Here is an 18,176-nt window from a genome sequence, read left to right on the forward strand (position 1 = left end):
GTAGGAGAATTATACTATTGTATTTAAATAAGTGGTTATAAAATTGAAAATAAGATGATAATTTGCTTGACAAAAGTTTATTAATGATGTAAGTGGGAGCGGGGGATGTGAGGAAGTCTAAAGATGTTATGAAATTTTGTAAAAACAAAGTAACGCTGTTTGTTATTTCTGTATTTCTTTTATTAAAAATTCCAATAAATATTTATTAAAAAAAAAAGGGAGTTACTCAGAATGCCAGCAAGGCTGAGCACCTTGGTAACAAGTTTTATCACCACCACCAGAAAGCTCTGAAAGCAAAGAGCATGTTATTAGCCTAGAGATACTTTACTTGAGCATTTTTAAGAGCATTCAGAGTTCATATTTTGGCAGGTGGGTGTTTATTTATTTCATAAAGTTTATGCACTGCTTGATTGTGAAAAGCCTTAAAGCAGTTTACAAAAGGAATAAACCAATGAAACCATTGTTAAAAACAACGGTTTTAAACATTAGCAATTAAAACCAACAATAAACAAAAAACAGCTTAAAACACCTGTGTCATTGGGTTTGTAGCCAATGTTAGTCCTACTTGGAGCAGACCCATTGAAATGTATGGGCATGACTAGCTTAAGTACATTGATTTCAGTGGGTCCTCCCTGAGTAGAACTTAGTTGGATACAACCCATAATTTCTATCATCCAACGGCAGGGGTGTTTTTTTCTGTTGTGAGGAAAGTTGCCACACCCCAGACTCATAACTACATATTGATCTATGCAATCCTCATGATTACAGCATTTGTCTGGAAAATGGAATTGGGCCAATATCCTGTCCAGGAACTATCAAGATTGCATAGTTTACTGTCATTGCATCTAGGTATTCTGCACGTGCTAAGAATTATAGGGAAATGGATTTGGCCTTCAGAAGCCCTTTTTAAAAATTAACCCAAGAGGTGATTCAATGCCGCAGTCTCACTCTGCAGTCATCAAGCTCCTTTGAGAGCTGGTCTGAGCCCTCAAAGCCTCACAGCACTTCCTCCGCATTCCCACAGAACTACATGACGCCTCGTCCTCCCTGGCTGGAAGGATTCCTGTTATGTGGGGAAAACACTCAGCCCTGGCTGACTGAGCACGACAGTTTTCTGTCAATGGTGGGAAGGACCTTTCTGAGTCCCTGGCCCTGGAGAGCAGCTGCCGCCAGTCAAAGCAACCAATACTGGGCCGGCCGGCCAGTCTGAATGGACATACAGCAGCTTCCAAGCTTCCCTGAAAGCAGCTGAACCATGCAGCAAGTTCCAACCTTTAGGGAACACTTATTTATTTAGTTCATAAAATTTATATACTGCTTGATTGTAAAAACAAAACAAAAACCAGCTTTGAAGCGGTTTACAAAATGAATGTAACAATGAAATTATCAGTAAAGACAGTTAAAAACAGCTGTTTAAAACATTCAAAAATAAATAAATAATAAAAATCAACAGTACACTAAAAACCAGATTAAAAAAACACGTCAAATTTCTGCTTATCTGTATAGGCTTGCCTGAACAAAAATGTCTTTAGCAAGTGCAAAAAAAGCGTACAGCAAAAGTGCCTGACTGGTGTCAATAGGCAGGGAGTTCCAAAGTGTAGGTGCTGCCACACTGGAAGATCAATTTCTTACAAATGTGCAACGAGTATTATGTGGAACCTGTACCAGGGCCGGTTCTGCAGACTGAAGCAGTTGAGTGGGCATCAGTGTTACACATCATATATGCAGCTCATGCTGAATTAAAGTTGAAAATGAACAGGATCACTGCAAAAGCCTTGTTTTGGTCTCATTTGACCTCTTATAAATTTGCTTTGTTTCTCCTTTGCTCAGTTTTGATTTTTAACTGACAAGCAACTCTAAAACCTGCATGGGAGGTGAAGCTAGGATACACTAATGGAATTAAAATAAAATCAATAAAATAAAGAAGTCCTTGCCCCTGCCAAGTTGTGCATGGTAAACTATCATCTTGGATCGCTGTCAGAGTTACAGAACAAAGTGAGGATGATTGTTTTAGCTTCCTTTGCAAACACTATTGATATTTTGGACTGCAGATTCCAGCATATGAAAGCAGCTCACTGCACTGACCTCCAGCATATAAGGTGAATAAGGCCACACACACACACAGAGAGCCCACACCTAAATAGCACTTCTTACTCTAGTAAGAGAAGTGGGCAGCAAGAGGCTGGTCAAAAGCCAATTCTAGAAGGGGGGAAAGGCAGCGGGGGAGGCAAGGAAGGAGGAAAGGAGGAGGATAAAGAATATGTGTAGTAGTTGCCTGGGAACCTCTGTTGTTCCATTGCAATATATAAAGGATTCTACCCTTGCATGCCATATCAAATCAAACAGCTGATTCTGGACTCTCATTCGCTAACCTGGTTTGGTGCACACTTATAGGCACACACCAAATAGGTGGGGAAACGTCTCTGTATTTTATGCTCAGATTCACGTGAAAGGATGGTGTGATCTTGGGTATGCAATTATATTTATACGGCGCCATCAGGGTGTGCCGAGTGCGTTGTAAAAAATGGAAGAGAATATCACCCTCAACCATTTTGCCCAACCACCCACTGCAAAGCTCGGAGGATGACCTGGGCAAGGTGTCACCATTCCTGCAACAGGTCCTTCAGGGTCAGAAGCCATAGCGTTGCTAGAATCTGAATCTCAAAAGAATCAGTCCTAGGGGCAGTCCTTATCACCCACCTACAGCTGCAGAACAGCTAGCTCCTTGGAGGGTAATGGGGGTCACACAAAGTCCAGGCCAGCCATCTTCCATAAGACCTCAGGAAGGCTTCTGCAACTTGCTGAAGCAACAGTTCCCTTCTAGGCAGGGCTCTGTCCAGGGTCCTGACCTCACCTAGCTCAAATGGTGATCTGCCGCATCAGCTGCTATGTTAATGAGGCATCACAACCATAGAACCTGCTCCCTGGACAGCAAAGGTCCCAACCCCAAGGAGCATGCATGGTAAAATATCAGAGAAAGCGATGAAGGCAGGGGTAAAACAATGGAAGCAATGTGCAGTTGTTTCTGCTGGATGGACTTTGGGGGCTTAGCCACCAAGGGCTTTGGATGGCGATTGGGGGGGTTGTGCAAAAGGCTACGTGGAAGCAGCAGTCAGAAGCAGCGCTTACTGTACAGAAGGACCAAGATTTATAAATAAAGTTAAAGTATTTTTCAGTTTCCCAACACATTCAAACATCCATGTTCTTCAATACCGGACATTCTTTAATATTTATGCACTTAGGGAGACACTGGCCTGGTTCACACACAAGTGCTAATCTGTGGTTTAGCAAACTGGTTTAATAAACCATACCTTCCTTGCTTATCTGAATCCTTCCTAACTATGGTTTGTTTATTGCAAACAAAAAATGAAATGGAGCCATGGTTTCTTGTTAGGTTTAATGAACCTTAAGAACGCTGCAAACCTGGAAGTAGGTATTTTGGTTTGTGAACTTTGCCTTGGAAGCAGGACATGTTCCGCTTCCTGTTGAGTGTGTTCCATTTGTAAATTGAGTCCCCTCCTCTTTATCTGGGCTGGGTTGAATTAGTAGGTTGAATCTTCCTAATGGTTCATCCACTGATGGACAGTATAGGGATTCCAGGGTCAGCATATGAGCAGCATGATACGTTATGGGCCTTTGTGTCTGTCAGTGGGGTGATTTCCCTAAGCCCTGTAGCTTCTACATTATCTGCAGCCTCTTTGTTTTGTTGGTCCTTTTTCTGTTCTAGGGACCGTTTATTCTGGATGTTTTTTGGAGTCTGGGGAGAATCTTGTAAGTCTACTGACTCTCTTAACTGAGTCATAGTCCCCTTTTTCTGTGGGGTATTTAAATCGGGTCTTGTTGCTATGGAGAGGGAGGTTCCACTCCTCTGGCATTTGCTGTTCTTAGCTGAGCTCTTTATTGCACCAAAGTAATTATTGTTCATTATGCTTGTTCCTTGCGTCTTAGTTTGCACAATGGAGGGCACATACTTTCTTTAAAAACTCTTGTCAATAATATTTGGTACTTTGCCAAATGATCTCGCATGTGCTAAACCTTAGTTGGAGTTCTATTCTGGTGAAACTTGATAACTAATCTTTTCTGGTAGTTGTTCCTTGGCAGCCAATATACATTTTTAAAGTCTAAAATTGATTGTTCACAGTGGAGAATTTGGCTCACAAGGAATACAAGACAAACTAGGGGGCACCCAAATACCCTGGCTAACACACCACCAATTGTATGCCTTCTTTAAAAAAAACCCAGTAGTAAAATCAGCAGCAACTAGGCCCCTGACCACCTTTGAAAATCTTCTCCTAACAACAAAGGGACAAGGCAAAGGGATGGTATCCACAATATACAAAATACTGGTCCAAAATCCCACAAGCTCCCTCGACACAATCAAAAAACAATGGGAGCACAACATAGGCCATTAAATTATCCCCACCCAATAGACTAGAATGTGGTCTAAACCTCCCTTTAAATCTATCTCAGCCAAAAGAAGGGAACTCACACTGAAACTCACATACAGATGGTACTTAACACCACAGAAACTGGCATTGATACACCTAGGAACCTCACAAAAATGTTCGAGAGACTGCACCTCTACAGGCACATACCTCCACATGTGGTGGAAATGCTCCCAAATCCAACCCTTCTGGACAAATGTCCTACAAAAGATATGCAAAATGACTAAACAAGTATTAGAACTCAACCCAGAACTGGCCCTACTGAAGATTTACCAAGATCATAATGACCACTCACATTACAAAGAGCTTATAACCCACCTACTCTCAGCAACTAGAAGCCTCATAGACTGGGGGGACCTTTCAGGAGTGAACAAGGACAACTGGTACCAACTCGTATGGAAAACAGCCTTACTAGAGAAGCTAACCAACAAACTGAAACTGATACGGGGACAAATAGAAGAGGATACTTTCACCCTAGTATGGCTCCCCTTTATCACATACACAGCCCAGCAAGATCACAACAAGAACCCAGCAACAGCATATGAATAAATTTGGCATACTTGACCCAACAAATTCTCCTCCCCTCACAATTGCAATCAAACCCCACTGCAGTCAACCACAGACAACCAACCACACCCTGCCCCCCCCAATACCTCTCATTACCAAGGAAACAATAAGAGAATAGAAAGAGAACATATCCAGTGGATGCTGGCATAATTCCCCCCCTTCTCGTCTCAACCTTATACTGCATACAACACTTATGTCTCACAACAAATGTAACTGATCTGTAGAAAACACAACCTGATAAAGAGACAATGCACGTACTTTTGTAAACTAAGAGAACCTTTAACACAAATTATTAAACACACAGACAGTCTGACTTTCTGCAAGTCAGAGAGCTACGGTTAATTCACTTCTGTTTTCAGAGACTGTCACCAACTTCAATTTCTATTTATTCTGACAAGTCATAGGTTGGGAACATGTTGAGCATCCTCTGTAGGACCACAGTTGCCATCATTCCTGGCTGCTGGACACACTGCCTAGGGCTGATGGGAGTTGGAGTCCAGCAAAATATGAAAGGCCACAGAGCTTCACTGGGGAGCACAACTTACGGTCATCATCCGTGTGCAGCTTTGCCTTTAATTTCTCCATTTTTTTTTCATCTCGCAGCAGCGTCCGATCTTTCTTCAGGGTCCCTGTGCCCTCCTCTTTCTTTTCTTCGTTGCTCTCCTGGATTAAGGAGTATTCTTCGTAGTTGGTTATTCCTGGAATTGCAAGAACAAACTAAGCCTGCTTATTCAACACAGCTATTTGGTCCGAAACCACATCCTTGTCTAAAGCAAGCAAGAAAACCCCAAACACAGTTCTTTTAGAAGGCTGCTGCTCTGCCCCGGGGAACTCCATGGCCTAGTTTGGATGTAATGCTAGTTCTCAAACTTGGGATAAGCAGTGTCCAGTGCACAGCGGAATGATGAGAAGTATGTGCCAACATGCTCTATACTACTTTATTTACAGTTCAAAGCTGGTAAGTTACAGAAAAACATCTTCCCTCTGCCGGAGCAGAGAAAGCGTCATCTCTCCTCTAAAGCACGGAGAGAATCACAAACTGAAACTGCAAAGAACAGTGAAAAACAGGAAACCAGTGTATGTCATATCCAGTCTCCCGTTCCCGTGGGAAAACCTCCAACAGTACATCCTGTGGAATGTAAACATTGTCTTGTGACAAGCCCTTCCGCTGCTCAGTGAGGAAAGCAGAAACCAACATCCTCCCCCTTTCTGTGAACATCACTGGGCAGCGTGTTCGTACAATATCAGTACAAACCCAACTTCTGCACATAGGTACAGTGTTGATCCCTTGATACAATCTTGGACAATACATCAGCAGGAATTTCATTACCTGGCATATAGGACACCGTTACGAGTCCCTTCTGAATACATTCCCTAGCATGTTGCAACTTCAATTGCAAGTGCTTCGTGCTTTGCTTACAACCTTCAGAATTCAGCAAAGCCAAACATGCTTTGTTGTCCTGGTAAACCTGGATTGGACATTTGACAGGAATTTTCATATCTTTGCACAATTGTAACAACCATTCACAATCTTTAAGTGAATAAGACAGTGCATTCAGTTCAGCTTCACAAGTACTTAAGCTAACTGTTGTTTGCTTCTTGCATGACCAATCAAATAGACCCTGATTGTACTTATAGCAAACTCCAGACGTACTTTTCCTGTCTGTAGTGTCACTTCCAAAACTTGCATCTGCAAATATTTCAAGACCACCAGACTTCTGATTGTTAAATCTCAGCCTGTAATGCATAGTGCCTTTCAAATACCGCGCTATGCGTTTCAGAGCTTTCCAATCCTTAACAGTAGGATTGTTGACTTGTCTACTTAGCAAATTACAGCTAACAGCAATGTCTGGTCTTGAACATCTGGCAATGAAGTTTAGCTTGCCTAGCACACTTCTGTACAGTGTAGTGTCAGAAAACGCTTCTTCAGTGTCATCTACCTGATAACCTGTTATCATCGGTGTGTCCACAGGGTTAGCATCCATCAGGTTTAGTTTGCTTAACACATCAGCAATTTTCCGTGACTGGTGTACTAGAATGTTACCATCTTGATCTCTCTCTATTTCTAGAGATAGGTAGTTGTTTACCTCACCAAGATCTTTCATGTCAAAGTGCTCTTTTAGTTGAGCTAGGGCGTTATTGTACATTGTGACATCTTTCCAAAAGAATAAAAGATCATCAACATAAAACAAACAATACAGTTTCTTTTGCCCCTCCTCTTTGACAAATACACATGGATCAGATTTTCCTTGCTTAAAACCTAGAGAAAACAATACTTCAGTGAGTTTTGTGTGCCAACACCGTGCACTTTGTTTGAGACCATAAAGGGATTTTTTCAGAGCACAAACAAATCCCTGTTTTATCTGTACGCCATCAGGTGGAAGCATATAAAGTGATTCATCTAGAGATCCGTACAGAAAAGCTGTATTCACATCATGGTGACTAATGTGTAGATTTTCCTCTGCAGCTAGCTTGAGCATAAGCCTAATGCTCTCATACCTCACTGTAGGTGAGTAGGTCTCGTGATAGTCTTCACCTGGTACCTGAGCAAATCCTCTGGCTACCAATCTGGCTTTGTGTCTGACTATCTTGCCATTTTGATCAGTCTTCGCTTTGAAGACCCATTTGCTTCCAAGCAGTTTCATTCCTGGAACTACTGGAACTAGTTCCCATGTTTTGTTCCTTTCCAAGGAATCAAGCTCAGCCTTCATGGCATTTAACCATGGCTCAGCTTCCTTTGAATCCAAATCCTGGATTTCTTGGAAACTTGAAGGTTCAAAAACCTTCTTGGAGCTTTTAACAGCTTTTACTGCTATCTTAGCAAACTCATCAGCAAATCTCTTTGGAGGTCTGCCTTTTGTGGCTCTCTGTGACCTGCGAATTAGCCTTAAGTCTTCAACACTCTCCTCTTCCTTCTTAGGAGAAAAGTGACCTATTGTGAACAATGGTTCCTCCAATTCTTGATCAGAGCTTTCAGAGGGTCGCATAGAGGCTTTCGCACTCTTGAAATCCTCTGAATCATCTGATTCAGTTTCAGACTCAGAATCAGAACCTTCATCAGTGGGTGTGGGTTGTTGCGGTTGCTTTTGACTATCCTCAGTCTCATCACTGTCATCAGGATAATATTGGAAAATTCCCACATTCTCCCCCCACTTGGCATTGTACTCAACACTTCTTGTGAGCTTAATTTCCTTAGAGTCAGTCATCATTATTCTGTAAGACCCTTTCTGATAACCTAGAAAGATACCATGCAATCCACGCTTGTCTAACTTGGAGTTTTGTGGTGAGTGAACCCACATGTCCGAACCAAAAATTTTCATGTGTTTGATGTATGGCTTCTTGCCAAACATCTTCTCATAGGGGGTACAGCCAATCGCTGAAGATAACCTGCGATTATAACTGTAAGTGAAACATGAGAGAGCTTCGGCCCAATAACTCTCTGGAAGACTTGCATCATGCAGCAAGGTTTTTAACCCTTGAAGCAATGTCTGATTTGCTCGTTCCGCAAGTCCATTCTGCCATGGCGAGCGAGGACTAGACAAATCGTGTTGAATTCCTTTCTCAGCCAGAAAAGCTTCAAACTGCTGAGAAGTGAATTCTCCCCCCCGGTCAGTGAAAAGAATCCTTATCTTCTTACCATGCACATTACCCAACCAAGCACAGATTTCCTTGAACCTAGGAAAAGCCTCTGATTTCTGCTTGAGATTGTACACATAAATATACCTGGAAAATGCATCAACGAGAACCATGAAGTACCTATTTCCACCCAAAGAGGGCGCTAGTGGTCCAACCAAATCAGCATGAATAATTTGGTATGGTTCTGTAGCTTGCCTACTAGACACCTTACCTTTCGCAGCCATTTTCACCTTGTTTGCTGCGCATGCCTTGCACTTCATGTGGTACCTGCAGGGTTTAATAGTCATACCTTCAACCAAGGCAGGCATTTTAGATACTGCCTCAAAATGCAAATGACCAAATTTCCTGTGAAAATCATGAATACATTCTGCATGCAAACTTTTGTTAGAACCTGCAATGCAACAAGTGTCATCCTGCACAACATCATCATAATACAAAACAAACAAACGATCAACAAATTCAGCATACAATTGATAATCATTTTTCTTGGTGATGATGCATCTATTGTTTTTAAAGGTAACGTCAATCTTCTTCTCAATCAGCTGTCCAACGCTGAGCAGATTATGCTTGGCATCTGGCACATAAAGAACATCCTGTATCGATAAGTCCAAACTATGAAGAACAACAGTTCCGTAGCCTTTACTGGGGATAGTGTGGTCATCCGCCTGGTGAATCGCACCTTCCTGTGGTGTAAAAGACACGAACAGTCTCTTATCGTTGCACATGTGATGCGTTGCAGCTGAATCAACAACGAAGAAAGATCTAGACGTCTTCTGGACCTCTGCAACCTCTGCAACCTTTGTAACCTTTGGAGCGTAGCGTGAGACCATTGCCTTGTGCTGCGTTGTCCTGGACACCGGACCTTTGCCTTTGCTCTGGCCTTTTCCACGCGATGAGCTTTCGCTGTGCTGCTCTGTCTTGGCCCTGGGATATTTGCATTCCCTCTTCATATGGCCTAGACGTCCACACGAGTAGCATTTCACTGCCTTCAAAGCTTTGGCGCCATCTGGTGGTTCCACTGCACTATGGGATGACGTCTGTGAAGTCTCCCCATTTCCCATGCAGCCAGCACCTCGGCGATCTGCTTCATTCTGAATCATGGCAGTATCACAGGCTACTGTGAGTTGAGCATTTGGCTGATCAGTGGTATCAAATTCCCCACTTGCCTCATCCAGCCTTCTGCAGCTAGCCATCATGACTCTGGCATTTGCCTCCTGCATCATCTCTGCTGCTTTAAATCAGACTGCTTTATACATGCTGCGTTTGTGTACAGCTGCTTCAATCCAAAAGCAAAATCAAAACAGCCTCTGCCTATGAGCCTGTGCCGCTCTTCTGTTTATTTGCTTTGCTTATCTGCAGCTGCTTCAAACTGCATTCCAAATGCAAGTTCAAAAGCGAAAGTCCCCAAGTGCTTTCTCTACTGCCCTAAATTCATGCTGCGTCACTGAATTCTGCAGCTGCTGTACTCCAACAGCATTTGTAAAAGTTACTTTCGATTTCCCGATTTCCCCCAGCATAGGAAATCTTTTCCCTTTTAGCCTTTTGCCTGTGCCACGGCAAAAACCGGCTATTAAAAGTTCAAAGTCCAGCCATAAAGCCATTAATTAGAAGCTGGCAGGCTGCCCGGAGCAGTAGCACATACCTTCATCAATCATTTTGACGCGCAGAGCAGATACCGTGCGATCCGTCTCTCTGCCGCTGTTCCGATACTTTGCCGGCACTTTGTCTCCTTGCTCCTTTGTTCCTTTGCCAGGAGCCCGACTTCTGGAGTCCATCCTCAAAACACTGCGTTTTTCTGGGCCCGGAACCAAATGTTGTGGATAAGCAGTGTCCAGTGCACAGCGGAATGATGAGAAGTATGTGCCAACATGCTCTATACTACTTTATTTACAGTTCAAAGCTGGTAAGTTACAGAAAAACATCTTCCCTCTGCCGGAGCAGAGAAAGCGTCATCTCTCCTCTAAAGCACGGAGAGAATCACAAACTGAAACTGCAAAGAACAGTGAAAAACAGGAAACCAGTGTACGTCATATCCAGTCTCCCGTTCCCGTGGGAAAACCTCCAACAGTACATCCTGTGGAATGTAAACATTGTCTTGTGACAAGCCCTTCCGCTGCTCAGTGAGGGAAGCAGAAACCAACACAACTCCCATCATCCCTAGCTAGCAAGAGCAGTGGTCAGGGATAATGGGAGTTGTAGTCCAACAACAGATAGGAACGCAAGTTTGAGAAACACTGTCCTAAAGTCTGTTTAAAAAAGAAAAGGCCTCGCAGGCCAATTTAGAACATGAGACTGGGCCCAGGTGCTCCACAGGGCCTGCATGCTCATACCTTCTCCTCTTTCTCCAGTACAGCCACAAAGAGGAGTTTGGTAGCTTTCACTTCTGTTTTAGATTAACCACTTAGAAACAAGCCACGGTTTATGAAGCTCACTTAGTTTTTACTAACCACAGTGCTTGGGTTGTGGCTTAGCTCATTATAATGCTAAGCCATAGTTCAGTCCCTGGAAAGGCAGCCCCTGTGGCACAAAAGCTCTCTCTCAGCCTGCAGTCATTCTTTCAGGCTGGGACAGTGGGAGATGTGGGAAGCAGGGCCCTTGCCATCAGCTCTGCTGAAAGACCAGCTCCATCAGATGAAATCCTACCCCTGAAAGTTTCCATTCCAGCTGCTCATTATAAGAACCAATATTTAACTTTAAGAATTGGCTCCTGAGTTGGCTCCTGCCTCCCTCTCCCCTGCACATCCTTTTTTCCTTTTGTGCTGTGTCTTTCGGACTGTAAGCTTACAGGCAGGGACAACGTTGTTTTAATTGACCGTGCACAAGCTTATGCAAGAGGCTTTTGGGCTGGAGAGTGGGGTACAGGTGCTCTAAAGAAAAAACTAAGAACACACCCCAGCAACATCCAGTGGCCGAGGGAAGGAGCCCTTTAGTTTTAGCTCTGAGTCACGGGTTGGCCAACATGCTGGCTGCAAATGTTCCACCTGGGAACATATCTTGGAAGAAAAATGAAGCAATTCATGGTACAAGTGGGGAACCTAAGTTCCAAGGGCCAAATGTGGCCCTCCAGGCTTGCCAGTCTGGGCCCCAGAACTGCCTGCAGGCCATGCCCCTCCTCCAACCTGCTCTGCATATCTTCAAGGCCTTTTGCCTGGCTGGAATGCAACCCTGGACCATGGCAATGCCTCTTCCTTGCATGAATGGACTGTGGAGGTGCATGGGGATACAGAAAGTTTTGTATGACTTGTGTGCTTTTAACTTGGGCATGTGGCAAAAATAAAATTGAGGTGGAAAGGAGTCAGGGTTTTGGGAGAAATGACTTTGGCAATCCCACACTCCATTGAACCCAATGAGTTTTGATCATATGTGATTTTGGCTGTAGGTGTGACCCCTGGAACGTAAATCCTGCATAAGTTGTGGGCTTATTGTACAAAGAGTCACATCCATGGACCCTCCTCCACTTTTGTCTCAGACCCCCAGAATGTGGTCCATGGCTGAGAAATGCCATTCTCAACCTCCTGGTGCATAACCAGGACCAGAAGCTCAAGTTTCCAGGACAGCCTTTTTTTTTAGAATGGAGATCATGCATCAAGGTTCAAGACCCCAACTGTTTCCCCCCCCCCCAATTCACCAGCAAGTTCCATTTACACTCACTTAGCACCCTTTCTTTTTCTTCTGGAGTTGTTATTCCTACCAGGACAGACAGTAAAAGATGAGGTTTAGGCCTGGGGACCCCAATGGCTATTTCTCCTCACAGGAAAATCTATCCTAGGAAATAGAGTTAACGGCACCCTTGGCCTCACCTATCCGGCTGCAAATGGTCACCAGCAATTCTCCCACGGTTTTAGAGTCGTCCACCATCACCGTCTTTACCGACCCATCCAGCATCCGGATCTTCTGCGGCCTTTGCTTCTTCTTGTATTCCAAAATATCCTAGGAAGTGAGTCACAGGGACACTTTTAAGAATACGTCAGAGGCAGACCCAGCTGACCCTCCTAGGAGACCAGCGAAGTTCCGAAAGGGGCAGGGTTTGACTCTTCTTCCAGTGCACCTCCCAGCATGCAGACCCCTTTACGTCAAGCATCACCAGGCCACAATAGGACAACTTAAAGTCATTCCAGCTGACCACAATTTCTGATATGAGGAATCCCCTCCTACCCCAGACCTCTCCCTGAGGTTTCTCCAGCACCTGCACTGTGTCATATGCTGAAGATGCACATCTTTATCCTTTGACAGCTGAGGCATACATTTTAGATCCCACCCTAGTCTTCTGATATAAACTGTTTTAAACTGATTTTAACATAGTATTATAATTATTTCCTTGTAACCCAGCCTGGGGCTTTATGGTGAAGGGTGAGTAAGAAATCTTAATAAATGAAGTCAATAAATGAGGCTGCAGGGGTTTGACTCCGAGGAAGTTTCCCAGTGCCACAAGGGCTTTCCAGGGATGCCTTAAGGAAAAACACACAGATTCACCAGCCTTCCTGAGGAGGTTACCAGCCACATAACAGGGGTGCCTCTGCTTTGTAGCACAACCAACATTGGGGGATGGGGGTGATTGTTCTGGCCCATTCCAGATTACCTCCAGCATTCTAACCTGGAGTGGACAGAAGGTAGATCTGGAGCAACTGGCAGATTTCTGGGTGCTCTGAAGTGGATCGGCAAGGGTTTATAAGTCACAACTGTTTTGACAGTGGTAGCAATGCACCCCGCCCACCTTCAATGAGGTGAAAAAAGCCTGGAGGAACCAGGTGCGGATGTTTGTATGGAAGAGCTGTGAACTGCATCCTGTCCCAGAATTCAAACAAAATCCTGGCCTCAGAGGTTTTTAAGTCTGTATCTTTTGCACCAGGCTCTGAAGGGTGAATCTAGAGTGGGGGAATCCCTGAGGGTACCATCCTAGTCCTCCAATGGAGTGGAGCCATTGAAATGAATGAACTTAGGTTAGTCATGTCCATCAACTTAGACTAGAACTGGCTACAGCTCTAAGTGTAGTACCCAATACTGATACCGTGCTTGCACGGCAGAACTTCCTCCACTTATCCTCTGCCCTGCAGCCCCGCCGTTGCCACAATTAAAATGTGTTATGTACTTTTAAATGTGGTTTTAGGAAGTCGGCAGCCCTAATAAACAGAAGCACTAAGGCCAACTAGTGTACTTGGCAACCCAAACTGGGTCCGTATCACTATGGTCCCTCAAAATCTGCTCCAGAGGGTTGGGGGACCTGCTGGGGCAGATTTTCATACAACTGGGGCTGCACGGCAAGAAGAGAGGAAGGAAAGTCCTGTTGCTCTTGCAGATTCTGCAGGTGCAGCAGTGGATACAACCCCAGGTAGATTACACAAGCCTTCTTTTAAAAGATCAGCGCTGTATTTTCTGAAACCTTTTCCATTCCATCGTTCACACTCTGATAATGTCGGTGACATCTTCCAAAACGACGGGCCCTAATGAAGTTTTGTGGAGAATTTATAATGTAAGAGTGGACATGCTAAGACCCACTTAGTCCAGCCTCTTTTCCCCCCCTTACAGAGGCTACCCAGGTGGTTCTGGAAAGCCAAGCAAGGCATGTAGGCAATAACCCAATCCTGCAGTATATTCGCAACACATTGTGTTCAGAGGCCAACTGTCCATTTACATGGGGGTTCCGCTTCTACCATGACTCACAAATGTTATAAGAGGAGTCTCCTGCGACTAGCATACAATGCCATATGCCTCCTTCTGGACGTGGAGTCTCTACCTAGCCCTGCCGCCTGAACAGTCACCAACAGACCGCCCTCCTTCTCCATAAACTAGATGTCTCACAGGAGCACTCAGATCTCAGCCGTACCCCATTCCGCAGCATGTAGTAATCGAGGGTCCTCCCGGCTTCCAGCCAAATGCCTTTCCGTGGATCTTCATCGGACAGGAATAACCCATAGTCAGAGGCTGGGAAATGAAAGGCAGAAATGGACAGATTGCAGAGCAAATAGAGTGTATTCCAAACGAAGGTTTTCCACTTGATTAGAGAGCCACGAAGTGCCCCTCCAGCTTCTGCCCTCTCCCTGCAGCTCCCCCCACCCCCTCCTCCTCTTCCTTTCCCTTTCCCATAATTGGCTCACCTGCCTCAACACAGTTCAAATCACATGGCGCTTGGGACAGCTGACTGTTCGCTTTGGAGAGGAAGGGAAAGTGAACACTGTATCTACAAAAGGGGGCCATTACAGTGTTCATTTTTAAAAAGAAAAGGTAAAGAATTCTCAAAGGTTGAAGTACAGTCATACCTCGGGTTAAATATGCTTCAGGTTGAGCATTTTTATGTTGCGTTCCACAGCGACCCAGAAGCAACGGAACAGGTTACTTTCGGGTATCGCCGCTTGTGCATGGGCAGATGCTCAAAATGACGTCATGCGCATGCGCAGAAGTGGTGAATAGTGACTCGCGCACATGCAGGTTGCGTCCTGCTCAGGATGCAAACAGGGCTCCAGAATGGATCCCGTTCATATCCAGAGGTACCACTGTATTTAGTCATGGTAAGACCCGAAACCAGGAACTTGAACATTCCTATGACTAGAGTTCTGGTAAGAATGTTCTGGTACGAGCCTCTTAGCTCAGGCCAGTGGCTCATCTAGTCCAGCACCCTGTTCTCACAGTGGCAAACCTGACGCCCCAATGGGGAAGCCAGCAACAGAATCTAGACACAAGAACATTCTCCGCTCCTGTGGTTTCCAGCAACTGGCAGTCAGTTGCATTGCTGACTTGGACTGTGGAATCAGAGCATCGCCATCCTGGCTAGTAGCCACTGAGAGTCCTCTTCTCCTCTTTTAAAGCCATCCATGTTGGGGGCCATCCCTGCCTCCTGGGGGAGCGGGTTCCATAGTTTATGCGCTGCATGAAGAAGGACTTTCTTTAATCTATCCTGAAGCTTACAAAACACAGCTTCTTCAAATGTCCATGAGGGCTAGCGCTATGACAGAGGGAAGAAAAAAAATTCTCTATGCCCTTTCTCCATGCCATGCATAATGAACCTTTTCCCAACTCCACAACCTTCTTTTTGAGGTGAGGCAGCCAGAACTGTATACAGTGGTACCTCAGGTTCCAAACTTAATTCATTCTGGAGGTCTGTTCTTAACCTGAAACTGTTCTTAACCTGAGGTACTTTAGCTAATGGGGCCTCCCACTGCCACCGCGCTGCTGCCACGCGATTTCTGTTCTCATCCTGAAGCAAAGTTCTTAACCTGAAGCACTATTTCTGGGTTAGTAGAGTCTGTAACCTGAAGCGTCTGTAACCTGAGGTACCACCGTACAGCATTCCACATGTGCTTGGTCGCACCACGGTTTCCTGCTGGCAGAAACTGGCAATGCTGCAGCAAACACTGTGACCCAAGGGACATCTGCGGAGGAGCATCCCGAGGGTGAGGTGCCCAAAGGTCACGGACATGTCACTGCTGGAACCGCAGGAGACGAAGGCCAAAACGGCAACGCCAAAAGGCAACGCTCCAACGACGGCACTTTAATCACTCACTGCTAATTAATGAAGGCTGCATTCAAACGTAATGAACCAAATAATACAAAGTAGTTTAGAGCTAATGCTTCCACTCCATCAGTGTCTATTAATCCGGCTGTTCAGCGGATGCCCTTGCGGAGCCTGTTTGCAACGGAAACGGTTTACAGTGCGGGGCAGAAATTCCCAGCTTGGATTCAAAGCTCCCGGGGAAGCAACAATTAGCTCCAAGACTGCATTGCCAATCAAGGCCCCATCTAGTCCGCATGACGGCATTGCTAATCTTGAATCCCAAGTTAATATGAACTTGCCTGTGGCCACCCAAGAAAGCATTGCTGCAATTTGCGAGCGATTGGTTGCCCTAAAATAAATCAAGGTTTCCCATTGCCCTGGAAACCGACATTATTTGTTGAAGATGATAAATACATAAACATGTTTGTTCCGAGTGGAAATGAGCAAAAGAGGACCTCCCCTCAGAGAAAGTGGCAGCCCTTTGGGTAATTTTGCACTGGGGGGGGGGCTGCAAAAACAGGGCAGAAGTGTTAACCCCCTGGTTGGGTGGGGGCCCGAGTGGGTGGCAATGTAAAAGAGAAGTTATGAGAGCAGTCAAACAGCAGGGTAGCAAGGCTTGCCTGCCTCAGCGACACATTTTCTCCCTCCCCACCTGCTACACACACACACACAGAGTGAAGACAATGCATTTGCCCTCACTTCAGGGACTTCACTCCTCAAGTCCAATAAAATACCTGGCACTATTATTTATTTACATTCCATGTTTCTCCCAGAGCCAGGACTCAAGGCAGCTCACAAAGATTAAAACACAGAAAGGTAAAAACACACAGCAGATAACAGTTAAGAAGTATTTGAACTGTAACAGAATTAAAACAATATAAAAACAAATCTATTAAAATACAAGTAGCAAAGAGTCTGGCCTCTCTAGGGAGGGAGTAAGGCGGCCCTCTGAGACACCATGACCTTTTCATGCTCATTATGTGAACCTTGATTGCTCATCAGGACACCCACTGCCGTATCTGGGGTGGGGAACCATGTGCCCCCCCAAAATGTAGCCCCAGTCAGAAAGACCAGCAGTTAGGGATGGTGGGGGCTGCAGCCCAACATCTAGAGATGGGGTGGAAAACCGGACCTGGTGGGGCAGCCCAGATCATTATCTCTCCCACTTGCCGTGAGCCAAGTTTGAAACATGGGGGGGGGGGTTGCCCACAGTGATGTCATGTGACCCTTCCTTGCCCACAGAGTTTGAAATCAAGCTGTGTCGGCCCACAAAGTGAGGCCATTCAACCTTTGCAGGTTGGCTGTGCATGCAAACCCCACTTCAGCTGAGCCAAGTCTTTATCTGCCCCATACAGTGGTACCTCTGGATGTGAACGGGATCTGTTCCGGAGCCCTGTTCACATCCTGAAGCAAACGCAACCCGCGTCCACGCGGGTCGCGATTTGCCGCTTCCATGCATGACATCATTTTGAGCGTCTGCGCATGCGCAAGCGGCACGACCTGGAAGTAACACGCTTCATTACTTCCGGGTTGCTGCGGAGCACAACCCGAAAATGCTCAACCCGAAGCTACTTCAACCCGAGGTATGACTGCACCTGGCATCACGTGTCAGACTGTAACTCAAATGTGGGGTTTGCCAAAACTAACCTTGTCCAGTTTGAGCCTCTGGCACTCGCTCACGAATAACACGGCAGGCGTCGTACACGGCCGTGGAGGGCTCAAACTGCATCGTCTTGACCACATTGCACTGGCGAATGCAGATCTTCAAGGACAGAGCAACCATCTTGCCAGATCTCTTGCAGGTTTCTCTTTATGTTACCTTGGGCAGAAACGAAACAAGACACATTAGATTGCTATTTTTTTAAAAAAAACAAAAACAAAACCCTGTCCTTTTAAAATCACAGGACAACCAAACTACATCTTCCACGGTAGCTTTCTGTGTCTGTTAATATCATCTGCTGAAATCATGGGGACACAGGGAGCTGCCTTTGAGGTTCTCCAAAGGAAGACAGTGGACATTCCCATCACCAGTTCCCTAA

At 45.2% G+C, this 18,176-nt stretch overlaps 1 protein-coding gene across 7 annotated transcripts in view; it reads right to left on the reverse strand.

Annotated features, from left to right (window-relative positions):
* Nucleotides 1-18,176, reverse strand: part of TLN2 (talin 2) — a 185,369-nt gene that overhangs the window by 106,480 nt on the left and 60,713 nt on the right. For all 7 annotated transcript variants that reach the window (XM_081887549.1, XM_081887554.1, XM_081887553.1 and 4 more), the window contains exons 2-5: nt 17,785-17,956; nt 14,473-14,570; nt 12,449-12,578; nt 5,558-5,710 (exon numbers count right to left, since the gene is read on the reverse strand). In XM_081887549.1, coding sequence (XP_081743675.1) covers nt 5,558-5,710; nt 12,449-12,578; nt 14,473-14,570; nt 17,785-17,920 — 517 coding nt within the window. In that variant the 5' untranslated portion in view covers nt 17,921-17,956. The remainder of the gene's footprint in view (nt 1-5,557; nt 5,711-12,448; nt 12,579-14,472; nt 14,571-17,784; nt 17,957-18,176) is intronic.

Source organism: Podarcis melisellensis, assembly GCF_964234715.1.
Source record: "Podarcis melisellensis genome assembly, chromosome: 14".
Taxonomy (NCBI): Eukaryota; Metazoa; Chordata; class Lepidosauria; order Squamata; family Lacertidae; genus Podarcis; species Podarcis melisellensis.